This window comes from Lytechinus pictus, chromosome 9 (genome assembly GCF_037042905.1).
Source record: "Lytechinus pictus isolate F3 Inbred chromosome 9, Lp3.0, whole genome shotgun sequence".
Lineage (NCBI taxonomy): Eukaryota > Metazoa > Echinodermata > Echinoidea > Temnopleuroida > Toxopneustidae > Lytechinus > Lytechinus pictus.
In genome coordinates, this window is record NC_087253.1 from 18017501 (window position 1) to 18037201 (window position 19701).

The window sequence follows — 19701 nt, forward strand, 5'->3', positions numbered from 1 at the left end:
CTGTGTAACTGTGTTTTATATACATAGTCAAAATCGTATCATTTTTTTTCGCATCTTCATTCGTCAAACTTGTAATCACACTCCTACCAATTCATGCCTCTAGGTCTTGACGAGGATGACCTCGACAACGAACGAGAGAAAGACAATGACAGTAAGAGTGAATCAGAGGTTTCCGAGGTGGAGGAGCTTGCCCCGTTAGAAGCCATTCAACAGGATACCAGAGAAACAACCTACTTGCCAGGTACCTCAGAAGATCTCTGCCTTGTAAGTCGCAAACTCGTTTTCTCCCCCTTTTGAATTCACAATGGGTGATTTCAAGTTCAGTGTTGACCTCTTGATGTTGGTGTTAAGTCAAATTTTACACGTTTACAACACCAAACATAAAATGAAGATGGTCCCCAAAAGTCACTCACTAGCTAATGAGATGTCAATAATGTGATCTGGTTCAGTTTTACAAACTCTGAAATAAGTTTTGGAGCTCGGGGAAGCAATCCAAATTTCAACACCAAGGCCAACACTGGACTTGAAATCACCCAATGAGGGTTATTCCAATCCAATCCCTTGGGGTACCTTGCCAAACGTCAGAGCTGCATCTTTTGCGTGGGAATCCCACAACTGGCCTTTTATTACTAATCCTCAAACTTCATCATTGACAAAACAATGGGAAATGCAGGAAAGCCGCTATTGAAAGATGCATGATACTCTCATAGAGGGATTCCTTCTAGAAGACGCGACAAAGACTTTTGACAAGGTACCCGAGTGTTTAATATAGTCCCTTTCCCTTGCAGTTACAAAGCTTAAACATTTTGCTTCACTGGATCTACCTGTTGGCCCTCAACAGTGATAACATTTCAAAAGAGAAAAGTTGAGCTGTAAATACATTAAATTAACATTAGCAAAATAAATGAGCCTTCTAGAGGTTCTTGAACTGTAACGCAAAGCTTTGCAACCATCATAGAAGAATATCTGTATGATTGATTGTATTGACAACAAAGTACAATTAGTCATGAAAGTGTACAATCAATTGCTAACGTTTGTGTTGCTAGCCCGGGTCCACAATGCACCAGTCTACAGGAAGTTGGGTAGCAACCAATTTCTATCCAATTTTTGTTCACCGACAAGTATTTCAAACTTCTTCTCTTTCCCTTTAATAATGAATATTTATATACAAACCAATCAAATTTTTGCATTAATATCATCTGTAATAACTTTTTTTGTCTCTCAGGACATTTCCCAGACTGAGACGTTAGGAGAGGAGAACAAGAGTCTTATCTGGACCCTGATGAAACAGGTCCGACCTGGGATGGACCTTTCCCGCGTCGTCTTGCCAACCTTTGTCTTGGAACCCAGGTCGTTCCTAGACAAGCTCTCCGATTTCTACTTCCATGCGGACATCATCTCCAGGTGAGTGACCAAACAAGCAGTCGATTTCAGTTTGATTGCTATTTTTGTCTTGGAACCTAGGTCATTCCTAGACAAAGTCTCTGATTCCTACTTCCATGCGGACATCATCTCCAGGTGAGTGGCTAAATATGCAATCAATTACATCTTGATTGTCAACTTTGTCTGTGAACCCAGGTCATTCCTAGACAAACTCTGATTTCTACCTCCATACTGACATCATCTCCAGGTGAGTGCCTAAATGTGCAATCAAATTCATCTTGATTGCCTGCCTTCGTCCTGGAACCCAGGTCATTCCGAGACAAACTCTCCGAATTCTACTTCGATGCGGTCATCCTCTCCAGGTGAGTGCCCAAATGTGTAATCAAATTCAGTTTGATTGCCAAACTTTGTCCTGGAATCCGGGTCATTCCTAGACAAACTCTGATTTCTACCTCCATGCCGACATCATCTCCAGGTGAGTGCCTAAATATTCAATCAATTACATTGATTGTCAACTTTGCGCGGTAATCCAGGTCATTCCCAGACAAACTCTCTGATTTCTATTTCCATGCGGTCATCTTCTCCAGGTGAGTGCCCAAATGTGCAATCAAATTCAGTTTGATTGCCAAACTATGTTTTGGAACCCATGTTGTTCCTGGACAAACTTTTGATTTCTACTTCCATGCTGACATTATCTCTGGGTGAGTGCCTAAATGTGCAATCAAATTCAGTTTAATCGTCTATCAAACTTTGTTCTGGAACCCATGTTGTTCCTGGACGAAACTTGATTTCTGCTTCCATGCTGATATCTCTCGGTGTCTGCCCAAATGTAAGTTCAAATTCTGTTTGATTGATGCAGTTTGAATCTTTATTTGGGTTTTTCATGGTTTGAGTAACAAAGAAGCAAAGTAAAAAATGTGGAATCAAATTCAGTTTGATAACTGAGAATGGCCTGTCATCAAAAGTTCCTTCCACTGCTTGCCACATTTTCTGAACCGGACAAAGTTTGCTGGAAGAGATACTGTACATGCGATGAGATTTGGCAAATTTTACTAATTTTAATTTTTTTTTCTTTATCAGGGCTGTGCAAGAAGATGATGCATTTTCAAGAATGAAAGAAGTAGTCAGATGGTATCTATCTGGATTCTACAAGAAACCAAAGGTATTTTCCATTCTCCCTCTTCTTTCTTCTTATTTTCTCCTACTCTTCCCCCTTCTCTTCATTGTTGTCTTCTTGTTTTTGTTCTTCTTTTAATACCCCCACAAACGAAGCTTGAAGGAGTGATATATAGGAATCAGTGTGTGTATGGTTGGGCGGTCAGTCTGTTGCAAATATTGAAGTTCAAGATACTTCCCCAGTTTTTAAACAATTTTTTCATGAAATTTGGTACACACATTGGTCTTGAGTTATGAGGTGTAAGACATACATTGTATTTTTCATGTGTTGGAAATAATGTTGAAATTGTAATATCACACAAAACTTAGGTAAAAATCTTGCAATTTGAAATACTTATGCAGTTTTAAAGAAATTCTCGTAAAATTTGGCACACACATTGGTTTTGAAATAAAGACGTGCAAGACTCATTTTTTTCATGTGTTGGAAATTGTGTTGCCATGGTAACAGGATATTATGGTAAAAAACTCAGGGAAAGCTCATTGCAGACTAAACTACTTTGCCAGTTTTTTTACCATTGCTTATAAAATTTGGCACAATATTCATCTGGGTGTAGACATGCTTATATTTTACTGATCTTGTACTGATGCTATTGTAAACTGTTCTGTGGGTTGAGGATGAATCTCACCTTTTCATCTTCTTTCTTTTCTTTTCTTGCCTCTTTGTAGGGTTTGAAGAAACCGTATAATCCTATCATAGGTGAAACATTCCGTTGTTTATGGGAACATCCAAAGACTAAAACGAGGACATTCTACATAGCAGAACAGGTAAGCTCAAAATGAATTGTACCCCATCAATACTGTGTAACTCTGGGTGCACTCACACATGCCTTAACATCAGAAGATTGTACTTCAGAGAATTCGAACAGGCCTTAAATCAATTAATTTGAATTCTTTTTTTTTCTATTTAAAAAATAAATGGATATCATTGTAAATACAAAAAAGTCAAATACACAAGCATGATAAAAAAAGAGAAAGTTTCTTGCAAAGCCCTATAAGACCATGGCCTAAATTAAACCTGACATCAAATAGTGATATAGTTCCCACAGAAATTTTAAAACAGAATTCCATGACTTCCCGTGACGTCCCGGGAGTTATGTAGAATTTGGGATGTCACAAAACTGGGAAAAATGGAAATTATGAACACCAATTATAATACCAGAGTAGGGTCACAGTGTATGAGAGTTGCGAGACACAACAAACTGGAAAGCTGCCATAGCCAAGAGGTAAATGCAATTCCATGGCTTTTCACAAATTTTCCAAATTCCCTGACTTTTCATGACCACAAATTTTTCCAGGATTTTCCATGACTGTGGGAACCCTGTATTATAATCTAGTATCCCAAGTATGCATTCGAGTGCAACTCTATTTCTCATATTTTTTTTACTTCCCTCGTAATTTCAGGTATCCCATCATCCTCCAGTGACGGCATTCTACATCACAAACAGGAAGGAAGGATTCTGCATCAGCGGAAGCATTCTCGCCAAGAGCAAGTTTTACGGGAATTCCGTCTGTGCCGTCATGGACGGGGTTGGGAAGCTCATGCTACTAGGGCGGGGCGAGGATTATCTCATCACGATGCCGTATGCTAACTGTAAAGGTAAGATTGGATTGCCATTTGGTCTTATCACCACTTGGTCTAATCGCCACCAGGGGGTGTGTTTCACAAAGATTCAAGTATGACTTAAATCGCACTTAAATGCCGACGTGTATCTGAAATGCAACACGCAATCTAATTGATCAATACGCAGTAGTGCGCATCCTCTTTGCATGATCTGACCAATGCGGTCATGGCTTTTATACCGCGCTCAACTAGGCATTTAACCCTTAAAGACTGGGGGGCCATGATGGACCCCCTCGACGCTTCGCGCGATATTTCCGAAACGCAAAGAGATAGCGCCGCAAAATTTTGGACTTTTTTCTTTAAAGTCTCGCGCAACTTTTGAGACCAAATTCGCGACATACGGGTATACCACCGCGACGTCACGTGACTTTTTATGATGCAATGTCATGCCGAAAATGGCTCATTTTTATACTTTGTGTACAAAGTCTATGGGAGATGAAATTCATAAAAGGGTGATTATTTTTCATTCTAATTGGTGTGCTGAATTAATTTAGGGTTTAATTTAGTTGTTAAATGGTCTGTAATAATCTCCATTGAAAAAAACAATGAAAACCAAAGATGAAAAAACAAAGAAATACATAAGAAATTCTAAAAACAAAGAAATACATGTACATAAGGAAAAATTTTTACTTTTGCAATTTTACTTTGTGGAAACCTTTAAATTAGATCAAAAAGATGACATTGCAAAAAAAGAAGAAAATTTGAATTGAAATAGGGTGTTAAATATGCAAATAGTGTATTTCATGAATAAATTTGCATATTTTATTCATGATAATTAAAAAATAACAATTCTCAGAATTTTTTATACTAGCTTGTAGTTTATGTGGTAAAGAATGTGCGTGCCAAATTTCGGCGCGATCGCGCGAACGGCGGCCGAGATCAGAAGGGGGGGCCATCATGCCCCCCCCCCCCCCCCAGACCTCAATACGTCTCAAATAGCCCAGTCATTTTAGGATTTAGTGCGACTCAAGTCATACTTAAATCTTTGTGAAACACCCCCTGGTCTTCTCCGTTTTTTGTTAGCCCATTCAGGTAGAAAGTAAATATTTCGTGGTTTAAAGAGAAAAGAATGTAGTTGCAGCAAACAATTATTTCATGAGAAAGTCTTTAAAATCAAGGTTAATTGTTATCCTATTGTCATAGATCTAAATATGATACATGAACTTATCTGTGTGAAATCATGAAATCTTAGCTGAAAACTGACAAGACTTGTGATCATTATAACATTAAAACAGAAAAGCACATGTTGGACAACGTATTCATATTTTTTGTAAAAATACCTGACATTTGATGGAATTCCGTGTTTATTTTTCTCATTTCTCAACAATTACAAATTTTCTTCCAGAGCCATTTGGCACATATTTTTTTTATTTACACATACAGACTTATGGGTGGTCATTTAATTGGATTCTGTTATTCATTTTGAAATGGTTACCACAACTGGCATTTCTCTTTAACCCACTCCCATTTGATTTACAACTCTAAAACTCAAATGAAAGACAACAGAAGAAAATAGAGCAAAAATCAACTCAAAACTGCATCCCTGTAAATGCAATATTATCTTTTTAGTACAAATATTATAAAGATTTTAATGAAAATACCCTAAATTGGCAATGTGATGGAAACTAAAAAAAGTGCTGTTTTAGTGACCAATTCTCCAAGCAATGTCTATCTATCACTATGTATTTCTAATATATATAAACTTAAAAAAAGACAAAATTTAGCAAAAGAACTTTGAAAGTTCATCGAAAGGCCACTGAGAGACTGCTGAAAGACCATTCTCCTGTAAGACTGCTGAAAGACTGTTTTGTAATGTTTCAAAAAGTTTTGGAGATCATGGAGACCACGTAGACCACTGAAAGATCCATCAGAAATTGTGAAAGACTTTAGAGATCTTTGAAAGTTCGCTGAAAGACCCTTGAAAGATCAAGCAAGATTCATGGTCTTACAGCAGTCTTTCAGAGGTCTTGCTTTCTGTGGAATGGGGGTTTTAGGAACTAAAGCAACACCAATGAAAATCTAGTGTGTATCGCTGACAACAAGAAGGGATCACCAGTCATTTGTAAAGTTGCTTGTAACTTGTGTACAGCTTTATGAAACACCCACCAGGTCAAAATGCATATTTATTTGATAATTTATCTACTGTTTGCAGGTATTCTTTATGGCACACTGACAATGGAGTATGGTGGCAAAGTAACTCTGGAATGTGAGAAGACTGGATACAGAACTGAAATTGAATTCAAGCTCAAGGTACGTTTCTAAAAATCCATGATTTTATTGTTATTATTGTAATATTTAATATTTTTCTATAGGAAACAGATTCTGGACGGAAAAATTTGTGACATGAATCCAACCTTTAGCTAGCCAGAATCCAATTATTGGGGTCATGATATATCTGTCAAGTGCTTCGAGTGCTTATTCTGTTGTATGAAACATTATTTAAGATCATTGCAGATAATTGGTAGTCTGCAACCACAGACTCAGATTTGACGCTTTTACCAAAACCATGTCTGGAGTTAAGACTAGACTCCAAACTCTTGGTCTGTGTAGAGCCAGCCACAGTACATAGTGAATCTAGCCTCGCTACTTTAGACTCTGCATTGTGCGCGATGCAAATTGCGAAAACCAAGGGTCTGTGTGTGGAGACTAGATTATCACTATCAATCCGACAAACCTGTTATGAATCAAATTATTTATTCTTAACAATTATTTTCAGCCTTTCTTGGGAGGTAGTGATTCATCGAATCAGATCAACGGGAAGATTAAATTTGGCAAGGAAACGTTAGCAACACTCAGCGGAAAATGGGTAAGTCTCTGGTTATTCATGATGCCATTCATTTTGTTTTGTAATTTGATGTATCGTTTATGATGATGATGATGATCATGATCATCTCTAACATCAGTATTGTCACTGTTACAGACCTGCCAACCAGTATGTTTTAGGCGTATTGAGTACGTTTTTGCAACCAAAATACGGCAGTACGTTTTTTCTTTAAAAAAATGTGTTTTTTGTAATTTTTTTTTACATAATCGTAATTTAATGAGAAAAATCATCTCTACATGTCTCTATTTCCTAAAACGTACACATATATGTTTATTGGATCAATGTAATTTCAGGTAACTTGTTTTTTTTCCAATCATTTTGTTAAAACCAGGGTGAAAATATACACATGTTTCAATGTTTTTTTTTTTCATTTGCGAGAGCAGTGCGTCTTTTAGCTTGCATGCAGCTTGAGCGCCGCGATGACCAAGTGCGCCAAGCATTTTATTATGAAATACACTTTTTGGGGGGAAAAATACAGTTTTTTTAATCACAGAATACAGCTTTTCATTCCCAGAGGTTGGCAGGCCTGCTGTTATTCTCATCAGCATGAGCAACATAATTGTTTTATCACCATCTCTATCATAAACATCTCATTGTTCATCACCATTATCATGAATATCATCCTCATGATCATGATGATCATCATCATTGGCATCATCATCATCATCATCACCATTAATAAAATCATTAACTTCACAATTGTCATTGTTAATGATCATCAGCATTATCATCACTATCATTATCATCAACACCATCATCATCATCACTATCATCATCATCATCAACACCATCATCATCTTCTTCATCATCATTATCATCACTATCATCATCATTATTATCATCATCATCTTCATCATCATCACTATCATCATTATCATCATCATCATCGTCGTCAAAGAGTTTTACTTGACTACCCTTTTTTTCAAAATGATGTTTTAATTTTTTTTCTTCATAGGATGAAGAAGTCTTCATCAAAGACAAGAGAACAGAGGTGAGTTCATAAGTTAGATTTTTTTGAAATAATTTTGATTTTCTGTGTAGTAGATAGATTTTTCATGTCATTTATTTGATTCAATTCTTTTTAGAAACAAGATAAGTATACAGTATTATCATCTATATAGAGCGTTTTACCGATGCATTTAAAACATTGCTCGTGGACTATCAGAGCATATCCCTAAACAGGACCGAAATCCGACGAATATCCCATAGGCTCCTGTACAAAATTTCTTATTGAATATGAGAGCATATTCAACAGTATAGTGCGCATGCGCGAATGCATGAAATATACAACGCGTACAACAATGAAAACAATGCGATGCGCAGCATAAGAGCACGACACTCAATGACGTCATAATGAACTACATTCAAGTCGCAAATTTGATCTTATGAAGTGATGATGCCATATTCATGTGATATGACTTGTTCAATCAAATTTCTCCTTCTTTTTGATTGCTGGGGGGGGGGGGGATATATGATAATAATTATATTGGATGGCTTTATGTCATGGAATACCAAAAATATTCCACTCGTTTGGGCCAATATTCCACGAATTGCAGATGAGTGGAATATTTGCCCAAAATCTTGGAATATTTCTGGTGTTCCATTCTGAGCTATCCAATATAACATAAATATTCAAAGAACAATACATGTACATCAAAACAATACAGAGTAAAAAATGGTTTGGGTAGTCAAAGAAGCAAAGTTTGTAGTTAGGGCTCCCTGTACAAGCTCGAGTTGATTATAGAAGAAACATAAATATGTGAAAGTATGTAAAATGAAGTAACAAGTTTCCAAACATTGAATAAATCAGCTCTTGCTACTCAAATTGATGACAATTTTATTTTTAGTTACCCACTTTCATAGTTGAAAAATTATAAATTTAGAATTATGAACTGTTACGGTCAGTGACCAAATTTTTTTTTTTTCTGAAATAGAGGTATACTTTAAACAACAATTTATTCAGAACTATTTAATTATACTTTTTCTTTTTAAATGTGGTTTTTAATGTACATATATATAATTCCATATTATTCTTTGTAGTAAATTTGTTTTTTTCTGAACTGAAATGTTTTTTTTCCTGAAATTTATATAATATCTTTCTGAAATAATAATTTCATTCAGAATTCTGAACTCTTCTGGGCTGTGACACCGGAAGTAAAGAATGGCAGGTTAACACGGTCAACAGTCATGTTTGATGAACAAGCAGAGAATGAATCAGAAAAGTGAGTCTGAACTTTGATAACGTCCTTTATATAACTTATCAGGAGATGAGGGAATAGAAGGAGCTTAAAATCCAGTCATGTATTGTATGAGTTTGTTATAATACCTACAATAGTTCCCACCGTAATGATTTTCGCCATGATTGAAACTGGTCTTAATCATGGAGTACTTGTTATCATAACAGGGCCCCATTGCATAAAAGTTACCATTATTGTAACTTTGCGACGCAATGGTAACTTGCATGGAATCCTTGATTTTAATTGGCTGTCAATCATCGTTACCATGGTAGTTACAATTGGATGGCAAAGTTACCATAGCAGTAGCTTTTATGCAACGGGGCCTAGATCGAATCAGATTATATCAGATCAGTCGTGGCAATCGTATTGATAGTAGGACATCTTTGAACGGTTTAAAAAGTTTTGCGACCTGGGGCCCGTCTTACAGAGTGTTGCGATTGATCTGATCAAATGCAACTATGGAAAGCCAGCAAAGTCAACACATGAAATGCATGTTTGTTCAAAAAAAATCTAGATATGAATGTATATCCATAAATTCATTGATTTCTTGACAATTTGGTGTGTTCTCCTTTGTTTACAAAGGACATTTTGCAAATTTCCTGCAGAAAAAATTATGACACTAACGGATTTCCATAGAGTTACGATCGATTGGATCAATTGTAACTCTTTGTAAGATGGGGCCAGGTATGAAACACTAATCGTTTGTAGAGAATCGCACAACAGTGGGAACAAGCCATAAGCGATAATGTTTTATCATGAATGTGATTGTTATACAGTGCTAACAAGTAGTATAATTTGTAGCAGTAGTTTTAGAAGTGGAAGCATGGGTGGTTAAAGTAGTCGCAGTTGCACTGGTAGTATTAGTAGCAGTAGTGGTGGTGGTGATCACTTTTTTGTGCTGCTCCAGCAACAAAGCCAACTACGACAAAGGTCTGACTAAGCTTGTAGCCTTGCAATTGAAAGTTTACCAAACAACAGGTTCATTTTCAGGATTGTGGTAGAAAGAACACTTTCTCATGTTAGTGGTAGTAGTGGTTGTGGTAGCAGTTGTAGAAAGAGTAGTAGAAGTAGTAATTATTATGGTGAAGGGAGATTAAGATTATGTAGACATCATTCTAAGAAATAATTTTGTATTTAGTTATGTTATTGTTAACATTATTGTATAATCAACGTGGGTGATCGGTTGTATTCTAGATTATGGCGGCACGTGACGGCTGCGCTCAGCAAAGGAGACGTCCACGACGCCACCAAAGAGAAGTTCATTTTGGAAGAACAGCAGAGGAATGGTCACAAGGAGAGGAAGATTAAGATGGTCGAATGGGTCCCGAAGCTCTTTGAAAGAGACGACATCACCGGTGATTGGATCTATAAACATATGGAGTAAGTACAGATAATGTGCCCCCTATTTGTGGTTTATTTCAACAACTTCTTGTTTTTATTCCTGTGTTTAATTGGTTTTCATGATTACAAACAAAACATATCACATAATAACTTTTGGCAAAAAAGAAAAACAATAAAGGAAATAAAACAAACTGATATATTAGAATAATATCAATAAGACATAAAGCAGTATATTTTTGTGCAATGAACAGAACATTGTGGTAACTACAAAAAACATGAAATCCAAAACATGTATCCAAGTCATATTAAACATCTTAACAACTTATGGTGCAGAAAGCTACAAATCTTGTAAATGTGTATTGAGAATTCTAAACATAGAATTCACAAAGGTGGATTAGTTTATAACAGATACTTTTCCAATTTTGTGGCATAGGTACAATGTACACTTCAAGTCCACTAAAGATGATTACCGGTGTATACAAGCAACTGAATTTGCTTACCCTAGGCAAATTGATTTGATCATTATTATATTAATTTTCAATGTTTTATTTTCAGTACGAGGCCATGGGATATTTTGAATGACATTGAGCAGTTTGAAGTCGATGGCGTGATACAGACAAGAACCAGACATAGAACACAGATTGTTAGGACGACAAGTATCGTGAGCTTACCGAACAGACGCAATGGACCAACAGAACAAAGACTAAAGGTAGGTGACAGATGGGCTACTAAGGCCCGTATTCTGAACACGGGTTTAAAATAAACCCTGTATGGAGAGCCAATTGGAGCACAAATTCCTAGCAGTACACATCCAAATTATTAACTTATATGGCACCCAAATTAGTCATAATTGTCCGGGAATGATAACTGAAGTATTTTTCTTCATTATGAAAGTAAAAGGAAACAAGATACTCAACATGAGAAATATAGAACAGAATTAGCTCCCCATAATTTTAGTACAGAGTTAGACCGTGGTCTTAGTTAAACCTGACTTCAGAATACCTGCCTATATGTTTATAAGGTGACCTGGTCATTGAGGAAAAAAAATGAAACCTTTTTTTAGTTTGTATCCACTTGGTCTAAAAGCAGTTGGTCTAACTCTCTGATCATCACATGGGGTAAACCCAATGGCCTGTATTCTGAAGTCAGGTTTAACTTAGACCATGGTCTAACTCTGTGCTAAAATTATGGCAAGCCAAAAGTGTCAAAATTTTGATTAAGTTGTATGTATCTTATGTTTAGTGTGCTCTTTCCTGATTCAACGATGGTGAAGACAATCATCTATTTATACTTCCTAGACAATTATGAATGATTTGAGAGCCAAATGAGCTGAAATATGGTATCTCTACTGTTCGTGATTTATGTAACAATTGGCTATCCATACTTAAACCACAACTTTAAACCCGAGTTCAAGTTAAACCCAACTTCAGAATACGGGCCATTTAGTCTACTATCAATTGTTCTGATTGCTGTTGGTCTAATACTCTATTGAGTCTACTGTCATGCAGTCTGACGCCTAGTTGGTCTAATTACCATTTCATCTACTATACATCTCTTTACAGAGATGCCAATTAGTAGGATTTCATCCTATTAAGTAGGATTTATAAGGGCCTGAAATGACATGAAATATTTTTTTTTTTCCCCAGAAATTTGATTTCCCCCCCCCCCCCCCCCCCGAGAAATTGGATTATCTTTTTTACTTATAAGAATCGTGACTTTGGGCATGTTTTCCAAAATTTTAAGGAAAAATAGGACTTTAAGTTTGAAAGTAAGATAAAATGAAATAAGGAATTGGATTTTTTTTTCACAATTAAGATTGTTCTCTCTTTATAATTTTGTCTATATAGTCCCACAAATTCTCCCATGTGCTGTATGAATAAAAGTTGGCATTTTTTCCCGTTTTTCCCTCCTTATTTTAGCGGAACGCTTCTATCAAGCACGCCCATAACAAGAAGAAGCAGGGACGATCGCGCATTGGTAGTGGGTCACCTGACCCAGCGAGCGGAGAAAGCGATGATTCATCCATCGAAAATTCAGATGTAACGGATGACATTGAAGGTAAAAAAGTTACAACTTCTTACATTTGGTTCCCAGTTTTTTGGAGAAAAAAAACAGAAAAAATTCTTGGAAATTCACATTAAACACCTTTTAAGGGTTGTCTCCTCGAATGTTCTTTTTCAGTCATATAGGTAACTTGAATAATATATCCTGATTTTTTATCTGATTAAAAAAAATGTAATCATTAACTCAACCCTAACATGTATCTTTTAGATTTCATCATTCTAAAACATGTTTCTATTGAGGTAATTTTACTTGAATTTTTACTTTTTAATTGAATTTTGAAAACATTTTTTAGATTTAATGAAACTAAACATGAGCTCTGATCTTTTGTCTTCTCAAGATTTCAGTCAGGAGTTTGATAATAGTGTGTCCTCTGGAGTCTGGGTTGATGACATCGATTGAGGTTGATGACATCGATTGAATTGGATGATGAATTGAAACTTTGAAAATGAATTCTCTTTAGATTTATTGAAACTTTATTTTCTGATCTTTTATCTTCTCACGATTCTAGATAAAAGTCGGGTTATAGTTGTCCCTCTGTAGTTGGGGTTCAGTCATTGGTGCAATCTGACAATGAATTGAAAACTTTGAAAATGAATATTCTTAAGATTTACTGAAAAGTGAGACTTATCATGAACTTTTTTTTTCTGATCCTTTGTCTTCTCAAAGAGTCCAGTCATAAGTTAGGTTACACAGCGCCTGCAGAAGTGCAGATGGAGGACATCATTCGCCTGATTAGACAATGAATTGAAACTTAGACAAATGTATTTTCTTGATATTTACTGAAACTCAACATGATATATAATTTATAATCCTTTGTCTTCTGTAGAGTCCAGCCAGTAGTCTGGAAATAAAGCGCCCTCTGGAGAGCAGGTTGAAGACATCATCGGTCCTGACGTTGAATTGAAACTTTGAGAACGAATGTTCTTTAGATTAACTGAAACTTATGAGTTTTGTTTGATCCTTTGTCTTCTGCAGTGTCCAGTCAGAAATCCGGTGCTAGAGCGCTCTCTGGAGTCCGTGTTGAGGACATCATCGGTCCGATCAAAGAAGGTTCCGACTCGGTCCAGAAAGAGCTCAAGACAATCAACAGTAGACTGGCGTTCATGGTCCAACAACAATCCCAATCACGTGCTTCCTCAGGCGCCCTCTCTCGGTTTGATTGGTTCATGCTTGCCGCGTTTCTCGTCCTCGGTCAGATAGTCTCGGCGTACTTCCTAAGATCGTGAGTGAGTTGGTATGTTTCGGTGTGACATCTGTGATCTATTGTTCAGGTTGATTGTATTGATTAGGGTCTGGTAGCACCAAGCTTGGCAATTGATCATGTAATCAATTTTTACAATTGATTTTAAGCATTGAGGAGGCATGGTAGCTCAGTGGGTAGAGCAGTGGATCTGTGGTCTCGCAATCAGGCACCTGGGTTCAAAACCCAGTCAGTGCTCCAGTGCCCATTGGTAAGAAGGCTTTTATCCTCCTTACCAGGTCCCTTGGAGAGGACCTTAAGCTGTCAGTCCTTTGGTTGGGTATTAACAAGTATTAATGCTTTCTCAGCAGTCGGGTAAAGTAACAAACGCCACAATAGATCGTAAAAATGATCAGTCAAATCAATTGTAAATACTTGAATATACCCTCTGATCAATTGTTAAGTTTTGTCTTACCAGGTGCGAAACTGTAATAGATCTATTCTGATCAAAACAGGGAGGAATGTACTGATTTGATGTAAAAGAAAAAAGGCCAATTTATCGATGTATTCCAGTATGTGGTTTGTGTGTCTGAGAACATCTGAAAAACAAATGTTTGATTTATTAATTTTCTTTTTCAAATTAAACCGTACACATTGCAATAATGGTTTTGGTTGTAACTTCATATACTTCAATGATACTTTGTTTTATTGATTTTTAAATTTATCTTTCTTTTGTGGACATGACAAAGATTGTTTAGTGCTAGTGTGCAGCCATATGGAGCATTATAGGTGAAATATAATAATGAATTTCAATCAGATTTTTGAGATATTAGGAAACAGTAAAAAGAAAAAAAAGTAGCTATACAGGTAAGGACCTCAGATTTATCATAGCAGTAATCCATCACCGACATGTATTTTTGGAAATTGTGAGAATGGTGGAAAACATTCAGTTTTGATAATAGACCGGTGGGCAACCTTGAAAGTATGTAAATTGTCAGCATACTGATTCACATATTGTTACATGACTTTAAGAATAATTTATTGATTGATGTTGATTATTACTAAGTCTTATCTTAGTTATTGATGCATTGAATGCTGTGTACATGTAAGTCCACTTTCCACTCTTTCAAATCTACGAATATAGATTTTCATTTCTTGGAGCGCAGCTGTTCCTTTAATATTCATGCAGTCAAGTTGAGGATGATTGAGTCATTATTGCCTTGTAAATTTGATTTTTATTCCCACATTAAGTTAAAGTATTAACATACAAATCACTCTGTGTTTTCTTGATTTCTATTTTCCTTATTTAACAATATAATAATAATGATAACAACGGTTATTGTGAAATAATTTAACCAATAGGGCAAGTGTGCAAACTTTGCGATGAACATATCTACAATACATGTACGTGTATATAAATTTGAACTCGCCATTTTGTTCCGAGAGTTTGCGAAGGACTTGTATGTTTTTATATAAAAGCTTTAGCTATATGTACGTTATTTTGATGTAGTATTTTTTAATGGTAAGTACTCATCGTCGTTTGTTGACCAATGATTCTTCCTACATTGATAGAGCCATCAAAATGAACAAAAAGATATATTTTTTATTGTAGAAATTGTAATCGAGTGTCTGTAGTTTCACTAGACGATAAATTGATGTGTTGTAACATTGATATGCATATCACTTGTGAATTAATTATAAGTGTAATTGTTTTGATATGCCGATTAAGATTGCTGAAGGCTAGGGTGGAGATGCCCTTTATTTTAGTCACCTGGGAAATAAAACATTTTTCAACTTTAAAGAGATAAGTTTAAAGTATCATTAAAAGTATACAAATTTGTATCTGACAGTAGGGGAGGAATACCATATCTCTTAATGCTAGTTTTATATCTGGAACAATTCTTGATCTTTTAAAATTGTAATGGATGTCGTTATAAATAGTAGTGGAAGTCACAATCTAAGAATGCGAGAGATACACTGCCTGAAACTGAAAGTAACCGTGAAAACCAAACATGCCCTAATTAAAACAGCCTGGTGCTTCCTTTATCGTGAAATCATAGATGTAATTGATCAATAACTAAAATATAACCTGTAAAGCTCGGCCAAGATTGCGGTTTAGATTCGATTTGATTTAATTTATTGATTTCGGTAATATGATAAACATAACATAATAAGGAAACAAGGTCGAACATACTACAAGACATAATATGATATATATAATATAATCATAGATTTAAGGAACACAATTCAATGTTGAACTGGTGATTTTGATGTTTAAATCTGGGGCCCGTAAAACGAAGATTAGCTATTGATTGTTTGGCTGATCTTCCCATTGATCATACACAATAATCAGTGCAATCGATGATAGAAATCGGCTCCATGATCAATCGCAAGGCTTTATGTCACAGGGCCTCAGACAAAGTTACTGCCATGAAGGAAACGATCAACCGATCAGGGTCAAAATCAGCTTTGATACCTCCTTATAAGTAAGGCAGGCGTAAAACAGAGATACGCTTATTGTTTTTTCTGCACAAAGAGTCATACATGTAGACCTATGGCCAGGCCTCATTATTTCATTGCAGGGCAAAGCGTTCTATTACTAGAAGCATAACAGCGCAATTGCCATCACCTTCATTTGGCAATTTATTTCTAGACTTATGATTGTTTGTTTTTTTATTATCTAGAATTAAACTGAAATTGATTGCATGTTTCTAGGTACAACATCCTTAGATTTTTATTCCTCCCCGACACATCTCATTTCCATTCTCCATACATTATGTCCGTGATTCTGACATCTAAATCAGTGTTATGTTGCAAAAAAATATATTATTTCAATTACCATTCCAGCTGGAAAATAACTATTCTTTTGCCCCGTGGATAGTTTATCTTTCCCTAATCTTTGCCTAAAGCTGCATCATTGGATAAACTTTAACATTAATATGAATGGGGATTTCCAGTGCTCCTTTTTTTTTCCAGTGCTTTTGAGCTTTTCGGGGGGTAAATCACCCCCAGCTCCCATGTAATTTTTTTTTCCTTGCCTGGAGAAGAGAAGTACTTCAAAATAGAAAAACAGCAAATCAGTAATTATAAATAGAATTATAAACTCTTCATGAGCTTGCATATATCCATGCCTTACACTGTGGGGAAATATCGACTGAACAAACAAAACTGACATTTGGCAGACCTGCCAACCAGTACGTTTTAGCCGTATTTATTCCTTTTTTTTTTTTTTTTTACTAAATCGTAATTTATTGAGAAAAATAATCTCTATATGTCTCTATTTCATAAAACGTGCACAAATATGGTTATTAGATCAATGTAATTTCAGGTAACTTGTTTTTTTTTCAATCATTTTGTTCAAACCAGGGTGAAGATATACACATGTTTTAATGTTTTTTTTTCATCTGCAAGAGCAGTGCGCATTTTAGCTTGCATGCAGCTTGAGCGCCGCGATGAGCGAGTGCGCCAAGCATTTTATTATGAAATACACTTTTTTGGGGAAAAATACAGTTTTTTTTTTCACAGAATACAGTTTTTCATTCCCAGAGGTTGGCAGGTCTGATTTGGCTATTTATGTTGAACCGTTTTCGATTGTTTTGTAAATGAATTTAATTCTCTACGAGGACCAATGGTTTCCATTTTTTGTGAAAAAAATGTATATTTAAAAGGAATGACATTAGCTTTTTAAATGTAGTATAACATTTTAGATAAGAAAGTTGTTTTATAGTTCATTTTATTTATAGCCATCAATTTTCATTATGATGTTATGAAGTGATCAAAGATAAAGATGTAATTGTAATTACATTTATATTCAGTAGACATTTAGTTAGTAACAAGCTTCCTTGCCAATTTTTCTTTACAAACTTTTATCTGTCTTGAATTCAAACTCAGTGATGGTGCAACTCTATAGTCATATTTAATTAATGAAAATGAGGGGAAACAAGTCCTCTTGCTTGTAAGCATACAGAACTTCAAAGTGTCTGTAATTTTGAGTCATAGAGGACAAACAATATCAAATTGGAATAAAAGAAAAGATAGAAAAGAGTGATTTTTCGATGGTTATGGGACATGTTTGTTGTTAACAATTCATTTAAGAATGGCTAAATGAACAATTTAATTCCTTTATTTTGTTTGCACCATGTACCAGATCAGGTTCTCTTTCATAAAGACTTACGACTATGATAACTTTCTTATTGTAGCTACCACAGGAAAGCTCGATTGTGATTGGCTGCTGAGCCCCGTTACCATGGTAGTTGGCGTAAGGATAGTTGTAATTTGTTTTTCTAAAACCGGCCCCATTGCAAAAATCATATTGGGAATGCAAGGGACTTTTAAAACTCCGTGAGAATGTTTTGGTTTTTTTTGGCCAAGACAGGTTTGGTTTATTTTATTTTATCTATTCTGTATTTTGTATCATTTTTTAGGAAGTGTATTGGCCTAGTTCTGGAGTCAAAAGTCTGCTCACACCTAGACATTCCACATAAAATTTTCACTTGCCAAAATCATACAATATTTCTAAATTGTAGTGCTACCACAATAAACTAAATTAAACCTATAAAAATATCAAATGAATTATAAACCTCCATAGTATTTTACTTTTATCTGTCATCTGATTCCATGTCGCTGAGATTGAAGTTAATGTCTATCTTGGGATGACTTTTCTTTGCATATGTGAGCAAAATTGATTAATTTTTGTTTTGTTTTTTTTCTCACCAAAATAATCGTCAATATGCCTCTATTTGCTGTAAACTTCGAATCAGATGGAAATAGTGTATCTGTCATGCGCTAAGGAAAGTTGTTATGATGTATCAACCATCATAAGCTGAATATTATAATTTTCATGAATATAAAAAGTAGTGGAAAGTCTGTATGTTATTTTTCAAACAAGGGACAAGTTTTGCGGATTTCCTATGTGTATGTAAACTTGACTCCAAATCCGAACAATATAGCACCCTTTTATGTTTACTAATTATATAGATTTCAGAAGAATACTTTAGTTGATATATCAGTCATAGCAATGATAAAATGTACAGGTATACACATTATATGCTACCAAGTGCTTGATATATTTAATTAAATCTAAAGCTTTATTATACAGACATAAACAGTAAATATATATGTTGTACATTATTCAAAATGTAGATTGATTTTTATTCACATCATTTAAATCATATATTACTTTGTTTTATTTATTTTGATATTGATTTATGTTCTGTGTCGGGTTCCCACTCGCCTGATTCTCGTAACTTTCATTGCACGAAGTTTGCCCGCTTCCCAGGGGAGAGTGTCATAAAGCACCTTGTCAATGATTTTCACTGCCTAATGTGCTCTGAGCCAATCAGATGCAAGGATTTCAGTAGCTTATAACAAATAACAAGTGAAAATCATGGACTAATTGTTGTGTGGAATGCTCCCTTGACCTTAAATCACAAGTATGCTTCTGGAATTTGTTTCAAATGTGTTAACAGTTGTGTCTTACCAGTATAAACGCATTTTATTGAAAAAAAACTGATGTGTCTGGCCTTGTGAGCTTGCTAGCTTGGCAATCCACTCAGTATTCATAGGATATAGGCTTTGTATTGGCATGAGGTACTCCATAAAACCAGCAAAAGGCAATGAGCAAAACTTGACTTATTAATGCAATATTGCCAATTATAATTCATTGTCATTATTCATATTTTTGGTGGGGGGAGCGTCCCCCACCTGAGGCAACAATCAATTGGCGGGACAGTTTTGTTCATATGCTTCCAGCTGTGTTCATACAAACATGGACCTACTACAAACAAACTGACCAAACTCTTAACATAAATTTCAAGTAAATTGATATCATAGAGGCACGTGTGAGTTTTTCCTGACACTATTGAGAAATTACACA

General features: G+C 35.5%; 1 protein-coding gene across 1 annotated transcript in view; it reads left to right on the forward strand.

Moving 5' to 3' along the window:
• LOC129267628 (oxysterol-binding protein-related protein 8-like) overlaps window positions 1–17840 on the forward strand; it is a 50928-nt gene extending 33088 nt beyond the window's left edge. Inside the window, exons 7-19 of the mRNA XM_064104845.1 lie at window positions 104–264; window positions 1226–1404; window positions 2464–2545; window positions 3226–3324; window positions 3961–4156; window positions 6333–6430; window positions 6897–6986; window positions 7960–7995; window positions 9126–9226; window positions 10436–10621; window positions 11138–11291; window positions 12502–12640; window positions 13622–17840. Coding sequence (XP_063960915.1) covers window positions 104–264; window positions 1226–1404; window positions 2464–2545; window positions 3226–3324; window positions 3961–4156; window positions 6333–6430; window positions 6897–6986; window positions 7960–7995; window positions 9126–9226; window positions 10436–10621; window positions 11138–11291; window positions 12502–12640; window positions 13622–13872 — 1772 coding nt within the window. The 3' untranslated portion in view covers window positions 13873–17840. The remainder of the gene's footprint in view (window positions 1–103; window positions 265–1225; window positions 1405–2463; window positions 2546–3225; window positions 3325–3960; window positions 4157–6332; window positions 6431–6896; window positions 6987–7959; window positions 7996–9125; window positions 9227–10435; window positions 10622–11137; window positions 11292–12501; window positions 12641–13621) is intronic.
• Window positions 17841–19701: the final 1861 nt, after the last annotated feature.